Source organism: Peromyscus maniculatus, chromosome 3 (genome assembly GCF_049852395.1).
Source record: "Peromyscus maniculatus bairdii isolate BWxNUB_F1_BW_parent chromosome 3, HU_Pman_BW_mat_3.1, whole genome shotgun sequence".
NCBI lineage: Eukaryota > Metazoa > Chordata > Mammalia > Rodentia > Cricetidae > Peromyscus > Peromyscus maniculatus.
Window position 1 is genome coordinate 18,359,371 of NC_134854.1, and position 22,585 is coordinate 18,381,955.

General features: G+C 40.4%; 1 protein-coding gene across 1 annotated transcript in view; it reads left to right on the plus strand.

Moving 5' to 3' along the window:
* Col28a1 (collagen type XXVIII alpha 1 chain) overlaps nucleotides 1-22,288 on the plus strand; it is a 164,635-nt gene extending 142,347 nt beyond the window's left edge. The window contains exons 31-35 of the mRNA XM_006986901.4: nucleotides 2,248-2,284; nucleotides 4,101-4,649; nucleotides 6,405-6,562; nucleotides 18,807-18,996; nucleotides 20,412-22,288. Of these exons, the coding sequence (XP_006986963.1) occupies nucleotides 2,248-2,284; nucleotides 4,101-4,649; nucleotides 6,405-6,562; nucleotides 18,807-18,996; nucleotides 20,412-20,584 (1,107 nt within the window). The 3' untranslated portion in view covers nucleotides 20,585-22,288. The remainder of the gene's footprint in view (nucleotides 1-2,247; nucleotides 2,285-4,100; nucleotides 4,650-6,404; nucleotides 6,563-18,806; nucleotides 18,997-20,411) is intronic.
* The last annotated feature ends 297 nt before the right edge of the window (nucleotides 22,289-22,585 follow it).

Below are 22,585 nucleotides of genomic sequence, written 5' to 3' on the forward strand. Positions count from 1 at the left end.
TCTCCACCCTCTTAGTTACTTGTCAACCCCATTTTTTTACCATCTAGAATATGACTATGTAGTAACAATAACCAGTGTTGCGTCTGAAATCAAATGGACTTCCTTCTATACTACTGTTGGAGACATCAGTTCTCACAACATCTCTAAAACGTAGCTGTGAGCATTGTGCTGCTCATCAAAGAAACTTAATGATCAAGTTTTTCAGGATAAGTAATAATATGAAAACCCAATTATGATAGAAAGTTAAGTGAAAAAATATACTCATAAAGCTTGGTGTAGATATTTTTCCTACATGTGAAAAGTTAAATAGAAAGCTGTGTGTGGTGGTACATACCTAAAATCTCAACAGCCAGAAGGCTGAGGCAGGAGGATTAAAAATTACAAGTGAGGGTCGGGTGGTGGTGGTGCACGTCTTTAATCCCAGCACTTGGGAGGCAGAGACAGGCAGACCTCTGTGAGCTTGAGGCCTGCTTGCTCTACAGAGCAAGATCCAGGACAGGCACCAAAATTACACAGAGAAACCCTGTCTCAAAAAACAAAAAACAAAAAAAAAAACAAAAAAAACAAAATTCCAAGCAAACCTGGGCTACATAGTGAGGCCTTGTTTCAAATAAACCAGGTGACATACATTTCTTCTTTCTAGAGATATCTTACATAAATACATAAAGTTTCCCTTTCAGCATGCCCTCTGGTTCAGGTTTATCAGCTGTCTCTCAGAATGTGGAAAAGTATGGCAATGCCTGAAGAAGAGAGACCTGTAGTAAATTTTTTTGGGGGCTGCCAATTCACAAATAATAACATGGAGACTTATGATTAATTATAAAAGATTGGCCTACAGCTTAGGCTTGTTCCTGACTAGCTCTTATAACTTAAATTAATCCATTTATAGTACATTCTATCATGTGGCATTACATCTCTTCCATCTTTCACCTCTTGTGTCCTCTCTGTGTGGCTGATGACTCTACCCTTCTTCTTCCCAGAGTTCTCTCTGTCCCCAGAAATCCTGCCTAACCTCTTTCTAGCTACTGACTGTTCAGCTTTTTATTACACCATCCATAGCAATACACCTTCACACAGTGCAAATATCCCACAACAGAGACACTGTTGACACCTTCCTCTTAGATAATTTGATTAGTACAGCTCAGTATCATATGAGAGGAATCATTGTTTTTATTGTTTGTCATAAAGCTATTGTTAGATTAAAATGGCCCCAATAGTCTCCATCATGCTGCTAATTTAAGTAAGCTGTGTCACCGGTTACATATTGTCTTTACCCCAATTCTGTCATCATGGCTTTGTTCTCTAAAGTTTCATGTTCTGTATCTGTTAGCTTTATCTTGGCACATTGACTGCCGTTCATTCCTGTTGAGATCCAGGGTCCTGTTAAACGTTATTCTCAGCCCCATGTCTTTAGCAAACACAGACTCTGGCCTCTGTTAGTCCATCCAGTCCCTTGTAAACAAGCAACAAGCAATGCACAGTGTTGGTAGACCGACTTCGGGAACCTGCCATTAGAACAGACAGACAACTTCTGTGCCTGTCGATAGGGCAGAGCAGACAGGCAGGACAGGAAGGGGCTTTTAGAAATACAAGAGCATTTCATAAGGAATCAAGAAGCAAAGCAGGACACGAGGAGGGGACTTTAAGAAATGAGTATTGGAACAGAAAAAGGATCAAGAATGGATAGGTACCTCTAGGTCTCAGCACTTGCCTTAGTGACTCAGCACACTGTCTAAATCGTTTGCTGATTGGCACCATGCCAGAGGAGGCGGGACTTTGTGAGCTCAGACCTGTGCACATTCACCTCATATAATCTGTGTCATTGCCCCAAGACCCAGAAACTCTTACATTGTCTGACAGCCCGGGTCCCACTTTATGTTGTCTGGTAGCCTGGGTCCCACTGTTATGTCCTCTAATAGCCATGGCCCCACAGCTGACAGGTACTGGAGCTTCGATTTAAGGTCTAAAAGTCTGAGCTATTAAGTTTCACTATTCAACCTCATTTTGGGTATGACACAACTTTATATATATATAAAGATTGCTCAACTTTACATATATATATATAAAGATATGTATATAGAAATATATATATTATATCCAACTTCCAACTTTTGTGCTATTTGTTTAATTTTCTCCAGTGAAGGAGTAAATCAGATGGTCCAATGCCTATAAGACAAATCTCTCAGGATTATAGGAAACATACTGTAATCATAAACTTAATGTTGACACCTTTTCCTTTTTCCCCAGAAAGAAGAAATTATCAAACTTATTATCGAAATATGTGGTAAGATTTAATTATCAAGAAAGTGAAATGTCCTGTACAGTATAAGCCCTACTGTGTGCTGTGTGGCAGAGCTAATGTGATCGTTCAGGAGACACATGTCCATGGTGGGGAAATGGGAGGCTCACCTGAAGAGTCAGTGGGACATGGAGAGGTGACAGGGGGGAGGCTGTTGTTTTCTTATTTTCTTAAGGCTGCCTGGAGAGTGGGAGGCCCCAGGGTGTGGGTAGCAGGGCCTTTATAAGTGCTGTGCTCATCCATAGTCAGTGACTTACCTGAGCCTGGGAAGAAACCTGAGAGGGTGGAAATTTGGTTGCAAAAGCCCAGCACACACCGGAGACTAGCTAAGGACAGCCACAGGCTTTTCCCTCAGCTGGGATGTCTCTCCAAAGGGAGTTTCAGTGTGATTTCTGACACTGTGTTCTATCTCACAGGCAGGAAGACATTCAGGGGTCCACCTTGTTTCACAAGGAAATCTAAATTCCCTCATGGCCAAGAACTTTAGAGTCAGAGTTACCAGAGAGAGAGAATAACGAAAAAGATTAGCGGAAGGAGAAGATGGATGGGATGAGGATGACTTCTGTGTTTGAAGGAGACAGGGGCAAGAACAGTACTAAATTCCAGCACTTCTTTGTCTCCTGAGAACTGAGACCTCTGGTAATCGGACAGTTTAGACATGGCTTCTGGATTAGATCTTTGGGACCCCGGCTCTCAATGGTTGCTTATCGACCAGTTTTTCCTGGAATCCCTCTTATCACAGGGTTCAGGTGCAGATGGACTGCTGGCTTCCTTGAGAGCTTGGGAGCTGTAATAATCCTCCCAGTGGGGGACTGGAGACACTGCCTAGAGCAGCTGCGCTCGTGTAGGCTCCAGGGCCCTAATCTACCCCCCAATTAAACATTTTCATCCTTTCACTTTATCCATCCGGCATACCAGTGAGCAAATCTCCAGTTCCACTTAAAGATATGGTTGAAGGTTAAAATAGCAGCTTTGGGCTGTAGTTTAAATACAAACTGTAGAATGAGGAAAGCAAATTCAGAACAGCAGTCGCCTCTGAGAGAGGAATGGAAGCAGGGAGGCTTACACGGAACATGCTAAGTTTTCAAAAGGCTTTTACAGTTTGATATAAGACATACAGGTGTTTATTATCTGCTGTACTACAGTTCCACTCTTCTGTGGTAAGACACTATTAGTGGGGAGACAGAAAAATGTCTGTTTACCCCAGATAGGAAATGCATGACAGATCAAAGTCACAATGTTACCAAAGCCCGACTTGGTGAGCCAATGAGTTTATTGGGGTGACTCTCAGGAATCTGTGGGAGGGGTTACTTACAAGAACATAAATGACTAAAAGGCACCAGCATTACCAGAAGACATTCCAAGCATTGTGCCTGCTTAAAAAAAAACAAAAAACAAAAATAAAACTAGAATCTTAATCCAGAACTCTCTATGTGACTGGTAGGCAGTCCTTTCTGCTTCTATATGAATCTGGTAAATTTCAGAGACTTCCTAAGACTTGTGAGTTGTTGATTTCCTCCTTCTAGAACTTCCTTCATCTTAAGCAACTTCTGTCCAGGTTAGAACATTTCAGTTTGGAGGAAATTTCTACAAAACATCCCCCATACATATTTTTTTGAGTAAAGTGTGGAGTCCAAAGAGGAGAGAGTTATAAGCTGTTCCTACTGCAATAGGAAAAGAAAACCACAGCTGAGGCCTTTGGTTCATTGCCACCCATCTTGCCACTTTCCCATGGTGGTGATATTAATCTGTAATGTTTTTTTCATTTCTGCAACATTTCTATGTCTATATTCATCCTTAGGTTGTGGGCCCAAATGCAAAGAGACGCCACTGGAGTTGGTGTTTGTGATCGACAGTTCAGAAAGTGTGGGACCAGAGAACTTTCAGATCATCCAAAATTTTGTGAAGACTCTGGCTGACCGGGTAGCCCTGGACCTTGCCACAGCCCGGATAGGCATAATCAACTATAGCCACAAGGTGGAGAAAGTGGCTAGCCTGAAGCAGTTCTCCAGCAAGGATGATTTCAAGCTGGTGGTGGACAACATGCAGTATCTGGGAGAGGGCACCTATACAGCCACTGCTCTTCAAGCAGCCAATGACATGTTCAAAGAAGCAAGGCCAGGTGTAAAGAAGGTGGCCTTGGTGATCACTGATGGACAGACAGATTCCCGAGATAAAAAGAAACTGGCAGACGTGGTGAAGGATGCCAATGACTCCAATGTGGAAATATTTGTGATTGGGGTGGTGAAGAAAGATGATCCCAACTTCGAAATTTTTCACCAAGAAATGAATGTCATTGCTACTGACCCAGAACATGTTTATCAGTTTGATGATTTCTTTACCCTGCAAGGTAAGGATGTCTGCCAAGGGATTTATGGTGTTCTGGGTATTTTGCAGTATTTGCAGATTTATGGTGTTCTTTGCAGTATCACCACGAGATTATCTTGGCAACAGCCATGTGGGAGCCCGTTTTCAGGTTCCTTGTGGCTTTACCCAGCAGATCTGCATAGAGAGGATGATTAGACCATGGGCCTGACTGCAGGTGTCTGAGATGGTCTGTACTTGGCTGTGAAGGGGGACATCTTTTGCTCCATCCCTTGGTGTTTCTATAAATACCTTAAGGCAGAGACAGTCAGGGCCCATCGGAATAGGTTCCAGGCCCTCTTGAGGCTATCCTGTATTTTCTGTTTATCTCCACAATCTAAATCCTTCTATCTAATATTTCCTGCTACTCACACTCAAGAAAACTCTGGGGAGCTGTGGGGTTGGTGGGTAGCTGCCCCGCACAGCCAGAAACCAGGAAGTTAAAGAGGATTATGTCAACATTACATTGTAACCTGTAAACTACACAAGGCTAAAGACTAAGTGTTGTGACATTGAGTGTAGAGGACACCATCCTGTATTTATTCATGTGTCGTGAGTGTTCAGTTGTGGAGCTCAACTGGAGTTTCCATGGCAGTGGACAGGGATGAAGGGAAAGAACGGGAGTTTTGATGTTGGGACTATTGGTAACTGTTCACAAGTTTCCTAACTATAAGAAGGGGTGTCATGACCAAAAAGCAAAGCAGAAAAAAAACAACAAAAAAAACCCAAAACAAACAAACAAAAAACTGGAATTGGAAAGAAATTTAAAAAACTTGATGATAAAGTTATGGAAGTCTAAAGTGATGAGAAATGCAAGCAGCAGGGCTTGGAGGTCATGCTCTAGCTGCTCACTTTATACTTACAATTTATACATTTATAATTTTATTTTATTTTTATATTAATTACATTATTTTTATTATATTATTAAATTTTATTTTTATAATTTCAAATTATAATATTTACAATTATAAAATTTATACTTGGCAATTTATCTTAAATAGTAACCTTTGGAAGTATGTCACTATGCTAACCTGATGGGCATTCTTAAACTAAATATCTTTTTGTATTTACTGATACTTACCAACGGGAAAACTAGTATGCAGCTGAGTACTACTTCACTAACTCAGGCTCTTCCTACACCAAGTACCAAAACCACCAGCCATAGGGGTAACTTACCGTGCTCACGAGATTTGCTGAGCTGGGTCTCCATTTCCTCAATGTTCCGCTGGCTGACTGGTAGATTCATCTGATGTATTCAGTTTCACTGGACTGTTCATTTGTTAGAATGACCAAAAGTATCACACATTTGAGAAAATAGTTATATTTTACCAATTGAATTAGGGCTTTATCATCTTATCTGAGAGAGTTTTTAATTTGTTACAGTAATAAAGAATATATTTTTGGATTAATTGGCCTTTTGTTAACCCTAAAACAAGATGCAACTACCTATTTTACTTAGTATTAGGAGGCTAGCCCTGTCTCCAGAATAACTCAGTGAACTGGCACTTTGGATAAATGAGCATTGATGATACTTATGCCTTCTGTGCTACTGTGTACTATTAAATAAAGAGATTTGACACAATCGTTTACAGATAATGACATGTTTCCTACCATAGTTAGCTTAGCAGTTTAGTTCAAATGATGGGAAGGGCTTGTTTAAGGACAGTGCTGATCTCTTTAAGTAGGATTGAGTAAAGTTTCACTGCTCCACTAATCCCCTTTTCTGCTTCTGTTTAAAAAGATACTCTGAAGCAAAAATTGTCCAAAAAAATTTGTGAGGATTTTGATTCCTATCTCATTCAAGTGTTTGGATCATCATCCCTTCAGCCTGAATTTGGGATGTCAGGGCGAGATCTCGGCACATCTACTCCAAAGCCCACAAAAGAAATGTCTGAGTCGGTAAGTAGCTGTGAGCTGGGAAGTAGCTGAGAGTTGGGAAGTAGCTCTCGGTCAGTAAGTAGCTGTTGGCTTACTCCTTGCACCGAAATGGTGTCTGTCTGATATTGAAGGCATTGTCCGTCCCTGCCCTGCCTGCTCAGGATCAGCTGAGCTACATATAATTTTAGGTCCTTGGTTCCAAGTGTTACCATCTCGATGGTAGATTTCCAGTCTTGAAATAGCCCTGGAACTTATAACATGAAGATGGATTAATTTTTTTCCATTTTTTATATAATTTATTGAGCATCACAAATAATATATTTATATTATACTGTTACCATCATAGTAGACATGCGCCCTGGGACAGATTAATACTATGTTATTTAAATTTACCCCCTTGTTATGCTTTGCATATCATTTTCTACTAAGCTACAGATTTCCCACATTCATTCATTGGTGCAGCCACCTGTAGCCTCTCAGGTTTTCCCAAAGTTTACACATGTGTCCAAGTGTCAATCTCCCAACTCCATATCACATTCTTATCCTTCAGGCTTTTTGCTTCTGTTCATGGAATAGGAGGGGTGGGGGCTGTACATGACCATGGTACAAGGTAGGTACAGGTGGGTGCTCAGGACTGGTGCTCAGCTTCCTAGTGAGGATAGCTTCCTCCTGGAGACAGAGACAAACATAACTGTCCTCTTAGCAAGCTTCTGGAAACTGACTTAAACCAATCAGATCCGGAGAAAACTAGAGAGTCTCTTGTTGTTTGTTTGGTTGGTTTTTTTTTTTTTTTTTTTTTTTTTTTTTTTTTTTTTTTTTTTTTACTCTTTTGAGGGGCCTGAACGCAGCTTCCAAATAAATCACACATGAAGGCTTATTCTTAATTATAAATGTCTGGCCTTAGCTTGGATTGTTTCTAGCCAGCTTTTCTTAACTTAAAATTAACCCATCTATCTGTTGGCTCTGGGCTTTTCCTTTTCTATTCCCATATACTTTTCTTTGTTTCTTACTCTGTGGCTTGCTGTGTAGCTGGGTGGCTGGCCCCTGGGTCCTCTCCTTCTGTGACAACTCCTTTTTTTTTCTTTCTTTCTCCTTCTATATAATCTCTCTGCCTGCCAGCCCTGCCTGTCCTTTCTCCTGCCTTGCTGGGATATGAGATGTGTAACAGTCTTGGTTGAGAGATTATAAGGTTGTAAATAAGCTAAGCAGGGGCAGTAGAAATAAGAGGAAGGTGTAGATTGAAGAGCCTTTTCTAGGTAGAATTAGCAGGATTTGGTGAGTTGGCAGTTGAAGCAAAGGTGGGTCTTGATGTGACCATGGGGATACCAGCTTAGAGATAAGATAGAGTGAAATACCATAGGTGACAATGAAGACTACATGGTGGGGGGGGGGGGCTACTTCTTAAATAGAAGATAATGAAGTTTGTTTGCACCATGTTAAAGCCCTTAGTAGCACCCAAGGATAAGTTATTATAGGAATGAGAAACAAGAAGACCATGTGCCTTTGGAATGGTATCCTAGGAATTCTGATCGCCCTGAGAGGCAAGTGACTTTAACAGATGGTGAGAGGTGAAGCACTCCAGCTGAGGATGGGGAGGGTGAGATAATCTGAATTTCTTTTTTTGTTGTTGTTGTTGTTTTGTTTTTTATTTATTTATTTATTTATTTTGAGTAAAACAAAAACTTATTATAAGCCACAGTCATCCTAGGGTCCCCCCTGCTATATAGCCTCCCTGGTTCTGTGGGTTGAAGTCTGATTATCCTTTGCTTTATATCTTGTATCCACTTATGAGTGAGTACATTCCATGTTTGTCCTTCTGGGTTTGGGTTACCTCACTCAGGATGATATTTTCTAGTTCCATTCATTTGCCTGCAAATTTCATTCTGTCATTGTTTTTCTCTGCTGAGTAATACTCCATTGTGTATATGTACCACATTTTCTTAATCCATTCTTCAGTTGAGGGGCATCTAGGTTGTTTCCAGGTTCTGGCTATTACAAATAGTGCTGCTATGAACATAGTTGAGCATGTATCTTTGTGGTATGATTGAGCATTCCTTGGGTATATGCCCAATAGTGGTATGGCTGGGTCTTGAGGTAGATCTATTCCCAATTTTCTGAGAAGCCACCATACTGATTTCCACAGTGGTTGTACAAGTTTGCATTCCCACCAACAGTGGAGGGGTGTTCCCTTTGCTCCACATCCTCTCCAACATAGACTGTCATTAGTGTTTTTGATCATTGCCATTCTGACAGGTGTAAGGTGGTATCTCAGAGTCATTTTGATTTGCATTTCCTTGATGATTAAGGATGTTGAGCATTTCTTTAAATGTCTTTCAGCCATTTGTGATTCTTCTTTTGAGAATTCTCTGAATTTCTTGGAATGCTCCCAAGTCAATGCGTTCTCTTAGTAGAAGAATTTGTAAGCAACCAGTTTCCCAATAACGATTTAGTCTGAGCAGACAAACGTACATTCACCTCATCTTAAACCTTTGAGATACCTGAGAAATCTCATCAATTAAAGGTAGATGTACATGTACAGAAATGAAATATTATTATAACTATGTGTGTATATAAATGGTTATTGTCTTAGTCACATTGTTCTATTGCTGTGAAGAGATACCATGACCATGGCAATTCTTACAGAAGAAACCATTTAATTGGGGCTTGCTTACAGTTTTAGAGGATTAGTCCATGAACATCATGGTGGGAAACAGACAGGTACTCAAGCAGTAGCTGAGAGCTTTACATCCTGATTCATAGGCAGCAAGCAGAGAGAGACAGACAGACAGATAGACAGAGACAGAGAGAGTGACATAGAGAGACAGAGAGAGACAGAGAGACAGAGACACACAGACAAAGAGAAAGAGAAACTGATACTGAGCCTGGGATGGGCTTTTGAAACCTCAAAGCCAACTCCCAGTGATACACTGCCTCTACAAGGCCACACCTGCTAATCCTTCCCAAACAGTTCTACTACTACTGAGGCCCAAGCATTTAAACATATGAGCCTATGGAAGGCATTCTCATTCAAAACACCCAGTCATATTCTGTGCATGAGTATCTATCTGTATTGCTATAGCATCCAAGTATCTGAAATAAAATGAATCAATTAAAACCTTCAGGTTCTCAAATTGTTCCCAAGTCTATTCTAAGCCATGTTGCAAAGTATGCAAATGGCTAGAAGTCTATTTCTCTTTCTTTTGTGTGTGCCTTATTCCTTTCTTTGCTGTCCTTTTTATCACTTCGTTCAGATAGGTCTGTCATTCCTTCTTCCTTATCTTTCTGAAAAAAATCTGTTCTTAGGGAAAAATTTGGTACGAATTATTTACACTTTAGTCTGAAATTTAAGTTGGTGGTGTCTACTGCAAAGAAAATCTAACCTTTTAAGCATTCCATTTAACTATAGAAGGAGACTTGATCCTGACTGAGCTGTACTCTTAAATATCTGAGAACAGTAATGTTGAGAAATAAAGATAGCAGAAGTATCTCCTGGTTCATAGCTGGGAAGACTCCGCTGTTTTTCTTGTAGAACAGTCAAGGGGAGCTATCTGTGATTATCCATCGTACTCTGCCCCTCTTCTTAAGGGTAATTTATGCTTTCTTCTATAATTTATTACACTGTATATTATTAATAATTATGTGTGTATGTACCTTAATTTTCTAATTGATTGAAATCCCTTGAGGACACAATCTGCATCTAATTAAACCTTGTTTAATTACCTGACTTAAAATTATGTTTTGTTTTACATCTAGTAGACATTCAAACCATACTTATTGATGAAATAAATGTAATATTAGCTATTGGCCTAAAAGAAAAATCTGAAGCTTTTCTTCAATGAAAAATACTAATTACACTGTTGTAAAATTGTAGACATAAATAGATCCTAGGATCCCAGTAGCACAGGAATTAAGACCAACAAATTTTTTGTTTGTTTTGTGTTTTTGAGACAAGATCTCACGATGTAGCTCTTGCTGTCCTGGAATTCTTATGTATACCAGGCTACCCTTGAACTCCAAAGAGATCCCCCTGCCTCTGCCTCTGGAGTGCTGACTTAAGATGTGCACCACTATACTTGACTTGACCATAATAAATGAGAACTTAAGAAACTAAAAAGCTTCTGATTTCAGTAAGAGGCAGCCTGCATAATGGTTAAAATGCCTTTACCACCCATACATCTTACAAAGAGCTAAAGAGTTAGTGTATAGAATATACGAAGTTCTCTCCTCCACAAAAAAAAAACAAAACAAGAAAACAAAAAACTCAATTTAAAAATGGAGTTCTCAAAAGATGAGACACAAATGGCTGAGAAACATTTAAGAAATATTCAAAATGCTCAGCCATCAGGAAAAATACAAATTAAAACTACTTTGGGATTTCATCTTACCCTAGTCAGAATAGCTAAGTTTAAAAAAAAAAAAAAAAGACGACAAATGCTGGCACAGGATGTACAGAAAGGGGAAGATGGACTCACTGCTGGTGTGAGTGTGAGTGCAAACTGGTGGGCCAGTGTGGAAACTGGTGTTGACGTCCCTCAAAAACCCAGAAATAGGTCTACCATGTGATTCAACTCTACCCCTCCTCGGCGTATACACAAAGAACTCTGTGTCCTACTGCCTTAGGGTTTCTATTGCTGTGACAAAACACCATAACCAAAGAGCGAGCTGGGGAGGAAAGGGTTCATTTACCTTACACTTCTACAGCACTGTGCATCACTGAAGGACGTCAGGACAGGAACTCAAACAGGGAAGGATCCTGTAAGTAGGAGCTGATGCAGAGGCCATGGCAGGATGTTGCTTACTGGTTTGCTTTCCCTGGCTTGCTCAGCCTGGTTTCTATAGAACCCAGGACCACCAGCCCAGGGATAGAAACACCCACAATGGGCTGGCCCCTTTCCCATCAATCAATTAAGAAAATGCCTTACAGCCGGATCTTATTGAGGCAATTTCTTGATTAAGGTTCCTTCCAGATAGTTCTAGTTTGTGTGTGAAGCTGGCATATGACTAGCCAGCAAACCTGATATAGAGATGCTTGCACATCCATGTTCATTGCTACCCTATTCACAAGAGTCAGGAGACGGAAATCACCTGTTTCTATCATTAGCCGATGAATAGGATGATAAAAATGCGGTGCATTCACACAGTGGGATATTATTCAGCTGTTAAGAAAAATGAAGTTTGTAGGTAAATGGATGGAGCTAGACACTGTCACTCTCAGTGGTGAAACTCAAGTTCAGAAAGACAAACATCACATTTTCTCATTTGTGTATGCTAGTTTTGAATCTGCAGACACATGTCTGTTTCAAATTTGGAATACCCACAGAGGTCTGGAAATTAGTGAGGGACCATGAGGGAGGGCTCCAGAGAAGGGGAGAGAGAACACAATGACAGAAAGGTTTCAGATAGAATAATGCAACAGGAAGGGTTAAGTGGAGTGGGGGATGGGAGGACAGGCTAGAAGAGGGAAAATGAGAAGATTAAATAACTAAAGACTTCAAAAAAGTCGGCAAAATCCTTCTACTGTAGATGCTTCCTAAATATATGATAACATTAATAACGTTAACACTTCATGTTTATTTATTCTTCCTGGTTTGGACAGTTGGGTTAAAATTTTCATGATATAAATGAAAGCAAAGCAGAGAAATCAATTAAACATCAACTTATCAGTTTAATCGTTATATCCAGCAATGGTCCATTAATTCCATAAGCACCTCCAGTTCCTGTGTGAAGTTATCTTCCACAATTCTAAATGAATTAATAATTACTGTCTGTGCATGGACATTAATCCACTTGAACTAGTTTCTTACAGAATTCTTTACATACTTTTTTTCATTTTGAAGAAGTAGGAAGGAATGAAATCTTATCTACTCTTGAAAAAAAAATTCTTCGTGTCATGAAAAATTCTTCCTCAACTGCATATAACTTAGATCACTGACAGCCAGACCACTTTTATTTTCTGGAGGATGTGGGGTTTCTATACTTACTGGTTCCCTAGCAACCAGATGACTGACAGCCAAGCTAGTGTGGGATGAGCCCCAGGGGCAGCTTTGTCACTGGATAGAGGGGGTGTGGTGGAGGGAGCATGCAAGAGCTGCCCTCTTCCTGCCAGTCTCCACTGTACAGGAATCCTCTGCCCCAGTGTACACTGCAGGTCATCACAGGGCTGACTTCTGTGCCATCGGGTCATTAGCTGGATGCCCCTGTCTCCAGTTCTCTCTGCACCCATCATCCAATCTCAAGGTCACCCAAACAAGCCATTTCTGAGCTGGGCTTCATTGGAATTTTTTTTTAAAGATGGGGGCTTATTTTATAGTCTGAGCTGACCTGAAGTTCACTATGCACCAAGGCTGGCTCCAAATCCATGGCAATCCTTCTGCTTCAGCCTCCTGTGTGCTGGGATTACAGACTTGAGCTAACATGCCAACTTTCTACTGGAACATTCTCAAAGAACTGCTACCCTGGTCAGGTTCAGACTTGATGCTGGAATTGAATATATTGCTTCACTCCAGAATCTGAGCCTGGCCTCTGGCCTCAGCTCTGATGTGATGCTATTTAACTAAAGTTCTTCAGTGCTTCCTTCTACTTGTTCCAAGTTGGGACTTGGCTTCTTCCTCCCCACCAGACATTCTCCCTAGGCTCAGCAAGTAGGTTTCAGATTAACCTATTGTAAAAAATAAAGCAGCCTTTTCTGAATTCACTCTGCACTTTTGCTAATATCCTATTTATTTCTATCTGCTCATAATAACATTACCACTTTTAGGATAGTGTCTTCTGTTCCGTCTTTCTCTTGCTTTCCGGCTCTTTATTCTCTCTGCATGTGTCTGTGTCTTCTGCTCCTTCACTCTCTCTCTTTCCCCCATTTCTTCCTCACCTCACTCTCCTCTCATTCTCTGGTACCTCATTCTTCTTCCATCTTTCTGTAGTCCCTTTACTGTCATCTGAAGCCTCCAGTGTGCCTCTGCTGTAGCTGAAGTTTTCTCCAGTCCTGCCTGGCCCATGGTCAGGACAAATCTCTCTCACCCACCAGTCCCGCAGCCACTCAGACCCAACCGAGTCAACACACAGAGACTTTTATATTGCTTACAAACTGTATGGCTGTGGCAGGCTTCTTGTTATCTAGTTTTTCTATCTTAAATTAACCCATTTCTGTTAATCTATATGTCACCATGTGTTCTGTGGCTTTACCTGCTGCCTTTACCTGCTGCTCCCTGGACAGCAGTCTTGCATCTCTTTCCACTCTACCTTCCTGTTCTCCCAATTCTCCTCTTTGCTAGTCCCACCTATACTTCCTGCCTGGCTACTGGCCAATCAGTGTTTTATTTATCAATCAATCATCCACAGCACTCTGCAGACGGCCACCAAGGACCAGCTGATTGCCAAATCCTTACTTGACCTCTCCTTTGTGTATAACACGACAGCCACATTCTGAAGTGAATTTCCACCCCTCTGCTAGTACTTTTTCAGTTACCTCAGGGGTTCCTCTCTCTTTCTCTGTCTGCCACTTACATATAGACACCCCCTCAGCTCTTTCTCCCCCTTCCTTTCTCTTCTGAGATTTATTTTAAACTTGCTTTTTGTCTTCTACAGTCTCATTGTGAGTTCCAGGGACACACATCCTGACAACTGCCACACCTAAGTCCCCAATTCAGACCTTTGACTTCGACCCCACAGTCACCCTCTCATGACCTCTGTGTACCTTATTCTGACTGTTCCACAGATGGTTAGCCACCCCCCCACCCCCACTCACTGGGTTCTCTTTTATGTTTCCCTTTGGCGGTGCAGCCCCATCAACCAGCCAGTCATCTCTCAGGAAACCTTTGATGCGTCCAGAGTATAACTCCCCACACTCTGTCTTCTCTAGAATGTTCTTGACATTCCTCTGTCCATTCTACCAACTTCTCTTCTCACTATGTCATTATGTCAAGAATCAAGAACTCTTCATTTGCTTATATTAATAATATCACCACGTGAGCTGGGCGGTGATGGTGCACACCTTTAATCCCAGCACTCAAGAGGCAGAGACAGGTGGATCACTGTGAGTTCGAGTCCAGGCTGGTCTACAGAGTGAGGTCCAAGACAGGCACCAAAACTACACAGAGAAAACCTGTCTTGGAAAACCCAATGATAATAATAATAATAATAATAATAATAATAATAATAATAATAGTAATATCACCACATGGTCATAATTTATATCTCAACTCTTTCCTAAATAGTCTCTAGCTTATTAATTACCTAATGACAATGTCATTTTTTTCTTCTTAAAAAAAATACAAGTTATGCTGGACAGTGGTGGCACATGCCTTTAATCCCAGCACTCGGGAGGCAGAGGCAGGCGGATCTCTGTGAGTTCAAGGCCAGCCTGGGCTACAGAGTGAGTTCCAGGATAGGCTCCAAAGCAACACAGAGAAACCCTGTCTTGAAAAACCAAAAAGAAAGAATGAAAGGAAGAAAGAGAGAGAGGGGGGGAGGGAGGGAGGGAGGGAGGGAGGGAGGAAGGAAGGAAGGAAGGAAGGAAGGAAGGAAGGAAGGAAAAGAAAAAGATACAAGTTATTTCACTTGCATATATAATTCACTATGGCTGAATTTTCTTAGAAACCTGTTTATAATAGACAGCCGATGTTAACTTGGTGCTAAGGCCCAGTGACAGAGGAGGAGAAATAGCATAGATGTTTGACAGTATCTGTATTTTCTTTGAATGTTCTATAGAAGTAAAATTTTATAGGCTTCTTAATCATATTATAGTGACTATGACAAAGTACCCTATCCCAAGGCCATAATCAAGGGCACTGAAAATGTCAAGAGACATCATACCAAGCTTATTGCTGTTTAGTTTCTCTGATGCCGGCCAGATGTGCTTACATTGGCCAAATCCCAATTTACTTGTTTATAAAATAAAATTAATCCTCTCATTGTGGCGAGAAAGTCCAAATCTCAGCAAAACCTATGGAACAGCGAATTATTAGACTGTGAAGTTGCTGGGGAAGCACTGGCTGTTGCTGATGACTTATTACCCCTTGAGTGTGAGGTGTTCTGTCCTCCAGAATAGAAAACAAGGCAACTGGATACTGAGAACTGACCTAGAAGAAATCTGCAGACACAGAGTCAGAACACTTGGTGTGTGTTCTCAGTGCTGAAGATATATACTTTATTTCTTCAGCTCCAAATTCTATGTTTTTTTCCATTTTATTATTTCTAATATGGAGATGTATCTATTTCATGTATGTCCTATTTGAAAAAAAAAAGACTTCTAAGTTTCCTTGTGTTACTTCCTGATGAATGACAATCAAAATGTGGGAGACTTTAAGCTGAGTACAGTCTAGCATTCTACATCTGTGAAAGCCCCGGTCATTCCAGGGAAGGGCAGCTCAAGGCAGTCTAGAAACTTTGGAATGCAAATTACTTTCACTGTGTAGTAAGTGCTAATGGACCTCCAAGAAGAGTTACCACCTTGGATAGTTCATTTAGGAGGAATCCAGTAAAGCCAGATTGACGCCTTTGAAGGTGTTGGCTGTATTGCCAACACCTACCATTGACCTACCATGTTGAGAAATGCTAAGTCTGAACAAAGCAGTCAGTGTACTTGTTTTTTAAAAGCAACAACAACAAAAAAAAACCCACTTAGAATTATTTATTTTATTGTTTTATGTGTATGAGTGTTTTGCCCATAGTTGAGTGCCTGGAACCCTTGGAGGTCAGAAGAAGATAGTGGATCTCCATGTGACTGGGGTTGTAGATGGCTGTGAGCTGCCATGTGGGTGCTGGGAATTGAACCCAGGTCCTCTGCAAGTGCTTTTAACCACTGAGCCAAGTCTCCAGCTCTACACTTGCTTTTGAACAATGTGATAGAGCAGAAATGGACAGAGTGGTGGGTAGGCTTAAGCTACCTAATTGTGGTGAATTAGGTTTAAGCTTCCTAATTCACTTTCAGACAGTGGCTGTCCTGTTACACACAAATGAAAAATCAAGTTTCAGTCCCAGCCTGCATTTTTTGTTGTTAAAACTATATTCACATAGGAAAAAATTAGAGTAGGGAAACTATATCAACAGTAATTATCTGTGAGTAGAATTGCTTCTGATTTCTATTTCGTTCTTTTTGCTTGTCCATTATTTCCTAAAATTCCTTTCAGCAAACATGTTTGCTTTTGTAAGAAGGAAGAAAAATTTTAAATTGCCAACAACAACAATTACACATTTGTTTAATAGTCTCCAACTTGACTGAGCCAGAAGATTGATGAAATTATTCTCATTTATAGAAGAAAGTTAATTGTGTTTATTCTGAAACATGGTATAATGTTACAGTTGTGGAATTTCTGAAATGATCATGTGATTTAGGAAGCAAATAGGCATTTCTACATAGAGAAAAAGAGGAACTTCTCAGGCTCCAGGACTCGAGCTCTGTAAAGATTCAAAAGCAGAAGGAATGCCTTTAAGGCAGTTATTCTCAACCTGTGGGTCACGACCCCTTTAGAGGTCAAATATCAGATATCATGTGGATCAGATATTTACATTACAATTAATAACAGTTATAAGGCAATGAAAATAATTTTATGTTTGGGGTCACCACAATTTGAGGAACTGTATTCACAGCATTAAGAAGGTTGAGAACCACTGCTTTAAAGAATCCTTGCTGCCCAGAGCACGGGACACTCCCCTCAGAGACCCTCTGTTTCCCATTGTAGACTGCTCCCAGAGGCTTTCTTTTGGTACAGTGTCATTTAAAGTGGCGATGGGAAGGAAGAGAACAGTGTTTCTTTGTGGGTCAGAGCCTTTCTCCCTTCCTGTTGGAGAACAGGGGACTGAACCATTTCCTTCCAGCCTGAAAATGTTCTATTCGAAGATACTAAGAGACACACACACATAAGTAATCAGATTAAAGTGGGCTCACTGGATAGGGTATGTGAGTATGTGTGAGTGTGTTTGCATGCATGTGTGTAGAGAATCGAATTCTGTAAAACAGTAGATAACAGAGGACATCTACTAATGACAGCTAGTTCTGCTCACTGTCTGCTGGGATCCCTGGTTTAAAAAATCATCAGAAAAACTACTTTATTTAGTCCGTAGATTTGCTTACTGAAATCAACAAAAAGGAGGAGATTGAGGCACCTTGTAAGAAGAACCACACTGGGCTAGGACTGAATTTGAGTGACTGATTGCATTCCATGTAGCTAAGTTCCAAGAAAGAAAAACAAAAACAAAAAACAAAAAACAAACAAACCCCAAAAAACCCACTTACAATTATTCCTACAAGTGACTTGCCTAACTCTTGATAATGGTCAAGAAAACGACTTTTGACTTTTTCTTAAGCAAAGTAATTTCCCTATTTCATTATATATCATAAATTGAGATGAAACTTGAAAGTCTGAGTGTAAACAATTTGCTTTTGTAGTTATGGTCTTGGGTGCCTTAGAGATGAAGTGCTTCTCGGAATCCTTAGAAGCTAAGCATCCTACGGCACTGGACATCAGCTGGGCTCTGGTGATAAATAGCAGGAGAAGGCACAGGATTTTCAGCTGGGACTGAGCAATCATCAAATGGGACGTGGGGGGGCAGCTTTCATTTAAATTGTGTTGTCCTCTCTTGTCCCAAGTCTTTGACTCAAGATTCATTGAGTTATGGGTAGATATTTTGGAATATCTCAGTAAGAGTTCTAAGGTTAGGAAATGGAGTAAAAAAGACCAGATAATGCTAAATTAGTGTTGAATTTTTTTATTCATAGCAACAACCAAAAGAAGAGTGAAGACCATCTCTTTTCAGTTTTACATATTTCATGCCCTGCATGCAATTCTCCATGGAAGTTCTCAGCAGAAGAGCATCTGAGCCCGGATACAGACAATGAGTGTGTACACACTAGAACCCACACTAAGTAGCAGGAAAGCCAGTCTTTCTCTAGTTAGGGCCAGGGCACGATTTTGTGAGCTTTACTTGAAATAGTATTAGACAAAAAAGAAAAAAAAAAGAAAAGAAAAAAATCTTTATTTTTCCAAGAAATCGGTTAGCCTTGTTGAGTTGACATTATCAGAAACAAAAAATTATGTTTTTTTCCTTCTTTCTTGTGTGTGTGTGTGTTATATGAATGTGGCATGTATATATGATGTTTGTGTGTGTTTGGTATATGTGTGTGTTTTGTGGTATGTGTGATGTGTATGTGTTATATGAATGTGATATGTATATGTGATGTTTGTATATGTGGTATATGAATGTGGTGTGTATATGTGATGTGTGTGTGTGTGTGTGTGTGTGTGTGTGTGTGTGTGTGTGTGTGTAGGTTAATGTCTCTAGAGGCCAGAATGAAGAGATTGAACCCACCGTGTTGACTGAGGCTGGTCACTTGGCTGTCCTGAGTCCGCCTGAGGCCACCAGTACACCTGAACCATTGCTCAGCAGCCCCGAGGGAACAGAAACCAGAACTCGAAATCCCGATTTGATTTTACAGTCAGAAAAATCACTGCACAGAGGTAAGAGACATCTGTCACACAGCTGCTGTATCCCCATTGTGAGGGAATCACACCAGCGTGGTCTCTAGAATTTCCTCCGAGGAAGTGCTATAACTTAATCGGGGAGACAAAGCTGGTTTTGGCTGAGTCCTATGGAACTTGAGGGGCAGCTGCCCAGAGAGGAAATGTCAGTATGGAAATGTTACAGCACAGGTTTTATTCTGAATGTTTCAGAGGTGATTGTTTTCCTGTTTGCCATAGCCTCACTGGCTCTGTGTTCTTCTCAAATGCAGATATTTGGGGTTTTGACCCTTTTGATTGTATAACTCAGATTCTGATCCAGCAACATGTTATCCAAGTTAGTATATGTACGGAGATGTGCGTCACTGCATATGTTTTGCAACATACAAAAAAAGCAACAATACCCAAGTCCAACAGAAGCTTAGAAGAACTTGAAAACAGGTTGCACAATATAAGTTATTTAGTTCTTGAGGTAGGGGTCGAGTAAATCTCTTCTTTTATATTAGTTCTAAGGAGTCTTCATAGCAGAAGTAGATTTAGAGATCGGTTTTGGCAAACAAATCCAGACACGCTCCAAACGTGAGGGAATGATCAATGGAGTCGACGGGAAGACTGGCTTTGCTATAGAGACGAAACTGGTGATGCAGGAAGCATCTCCAAGATGGTCTTGGGCAGCTGGTTTCTGTTTGTCTGGCTTTTCTTACCTTGGGTAAGATTATTTTCAGGTAGAAAATAAGAATCAAGGCACTCTGCATTGTTGGTCAATGAGTCGGAGGTTCTGATGAAATTAGCGGCATGTGACCTTATTGTTTTGACTTTCCTATAGGGGTGCCCTTCTGAAGTCCACAGTAACTGACATTAGAGGGTCATGCCCTGTCTTCTTGGGGCCTGTAACAGTTGTCCTTTAAACAGACAACTGCAATATCAAAACTGCCCTTGGGTGCTTATGTTTTATTTAAATTAAATACAGAAGTCCTGGGCTGGGCACAGTAACACATCCTTGTAATACCAGTCTTCAGGAGGTGGAGGGTGGAACATTACAAGTTCGAAGCCAGCCTAGGCTACCTTGTGAGACAATTTTTCAAAAATATAATCCTATCTTCTCCTGTCAGAAAATTCCCCAGAGGTGTTAGTAAATGGATTCTCACTTATGCCTTCTTGGAAATGTGCAATTTAATGGGGTTTCATAAAGATGACAGACTTGATTTTGAAGGAATGGATCACCATGGTAGAGTTTCAGGTAGTGAGTGTAATATAGAACCCTCCTTTCAATAACTTAAAATCATGTTTTCTCAATTGGTCTGTTCCTATGCATAAAAAATTATGTTTTTTACTTCATAAAGCTTTTGTTTTTTTCCCTGATGTCTTCAGAGAAAGAAAAACTCCTAGTAACCTCCACCCCCTTTTCTCTCTAGATCCAAGATGTGAGGAAGCTCTGAAACCTGGAAACTGTGGTGACTATGTAGTCCGATGGTATTATGACAAACAGGTCAACTCCTGTGCTCGCTTTTGGTTCAGTGGCTGCAACGGCTCAGGAAACAGGTTCCACAGTGAAAAGGAATGCCGAGAAACCTGCATTAAACCATGAACTAACCTGCTTCCATTGGAGGTTCAGAAAGAGCCTAACAAACAGTGCACCACATTAGAGCATACACTAAGTACTGATAGTTCATAAACATATGGAATCCTCACAACCACCACTTACATCGTATTATATAGGACATAGTTTTACTAACTGCCTACCCTGGTGAGAAAGCGAAGACTCTCATGATTTCAGTGGCTTGTCAGCTGTCACCTAGCGGAAGGGTAGAAGTGCTAGGGATTTGGACTCAGCTGGGTGACTTTAGAACACAGGCTTTATCTGCTTCACAGCCTGCAGTATGGCCCTGATTCCCGATCATTCTATTATACATATGATGTCAGATCAAACCCCACCCTGCCTGTGCCCCCCACTCTCAAGAGCCAGTCAGTGGAGAATTGCCTGTGATGGGGAGGACTTTGGATGAAAGTTGGTTGGAAAGTTGAAAGTAAGAATGTTGGCCTGTGAGCGCTGGGAGAGTGGCAGAGGATGGTGAGGGCAGTGAAGAAATTAGCCCAAAGTGATAGCACAGAGAAATAAGTCTGAAATAAATTCACTAATTATAGACAAATGGACACTTCTCATCCCTCCTTGGTATCAAAGCCCTTTGCATGCTTAAACTATGTATTAAAATGAAGCAGGTTTTATACTTTCCTTTAAAAAATACATGAGTGAGACTTGATTTTATGGTGAGGGAACGAGAATTCGTTCCACCATTTTGTAATAATTTTGTCACACCACGTGTGGGAAGGCTGCGAGTTCTGAGACAACATTTTAACACATCATCTACAACACGCTTTCTCCTTCTCAGCCTGTCACTCTCCTTCAAGTTGGACACCAAAAAGCTCCAAACTAAGGAAATGGAAGGATAGCCATCCTGATCAAGATAACATTACCGGGGGTTTTGTGGTATAATTAAAATTGCATTATGTAATATTTTTATTAAAAGAGAACACATACCGCATGTGTGTCAGTTTTAAAAGAGGATGAGTCAGGCAGTAACCATATCACCTACAGATTAGACCAAAGCATGACTCTGTCGAAGTTCCTATGCCCCTCACGTGCCACCTTTCTATGCCAGGGATCGTCTACTCCAAACTTGTTTCACTGTTGACTTTTCTATGTAATTTTACATGTAAAACTACTCTTATCTCTATGGATGCCTAAATAACATATAGTTAGTCTTGCATAGCTTATAGATGTTTAAAAATGATGCTCTATTCTAGCCTTCTACAACTTAATATTTTAATTTAGCTGAATAATCAAGCCATATTTTACCTATATAAATATATTCCCAAATAATTTATTACTTAAATGTTGGAGTCTTAGACAACTTTTACTGAAATATGTACTTCTCTGTGATTTGCTAGATGACAGTTATTCATATGCATACATTTGTATGAATGTCATACTTGTGTAATATTTGTGGGAATATATAATATCTAATCACCACTTTGGCTGTGATCAATTGAGCTGTTTCTATTTTATTTTTTCACTATTCTACCAGCATTACTGAGGATGTTTTCATATTTGTGACCCTGGAAACACAATTTCCAGTTTCTCAAGGGTTAGATACCTTAACTGGAATTTCTGAGATATATATTTAAAACTAGTATACATCATGCCAATTTCCTCCCCAAAGTGAACCCGTTTATTGTAAGTTCCCACCAGTTGTGTGTTGTTTGCATGTCAAATACACTGTCATTTGACACTTAGTGTTAGCAGATTTCTCCCCTTTGCTCAGATGACTGTAACGTGGTATCTTGTTTTAATGTGAAGTTCTCTGGGAACATCCTAGCCAGCTTCATTACCATCTGTGTTCCTGCTCTGTGAGATGCCTGTTTATAAGACTTTTTATTCAATTGTACTGTTTTCTTTATTGAGTTCTTGGAGTCCTTATATATTTTGAGTTCTATTTTGCTTGGTATTTATATTGCTATCATGTTTATAACCCACCCTCATTTCTTCCTGGCTTCCTCCCCCTCTTCCTCCTCTCTTTCATTTTTTTGG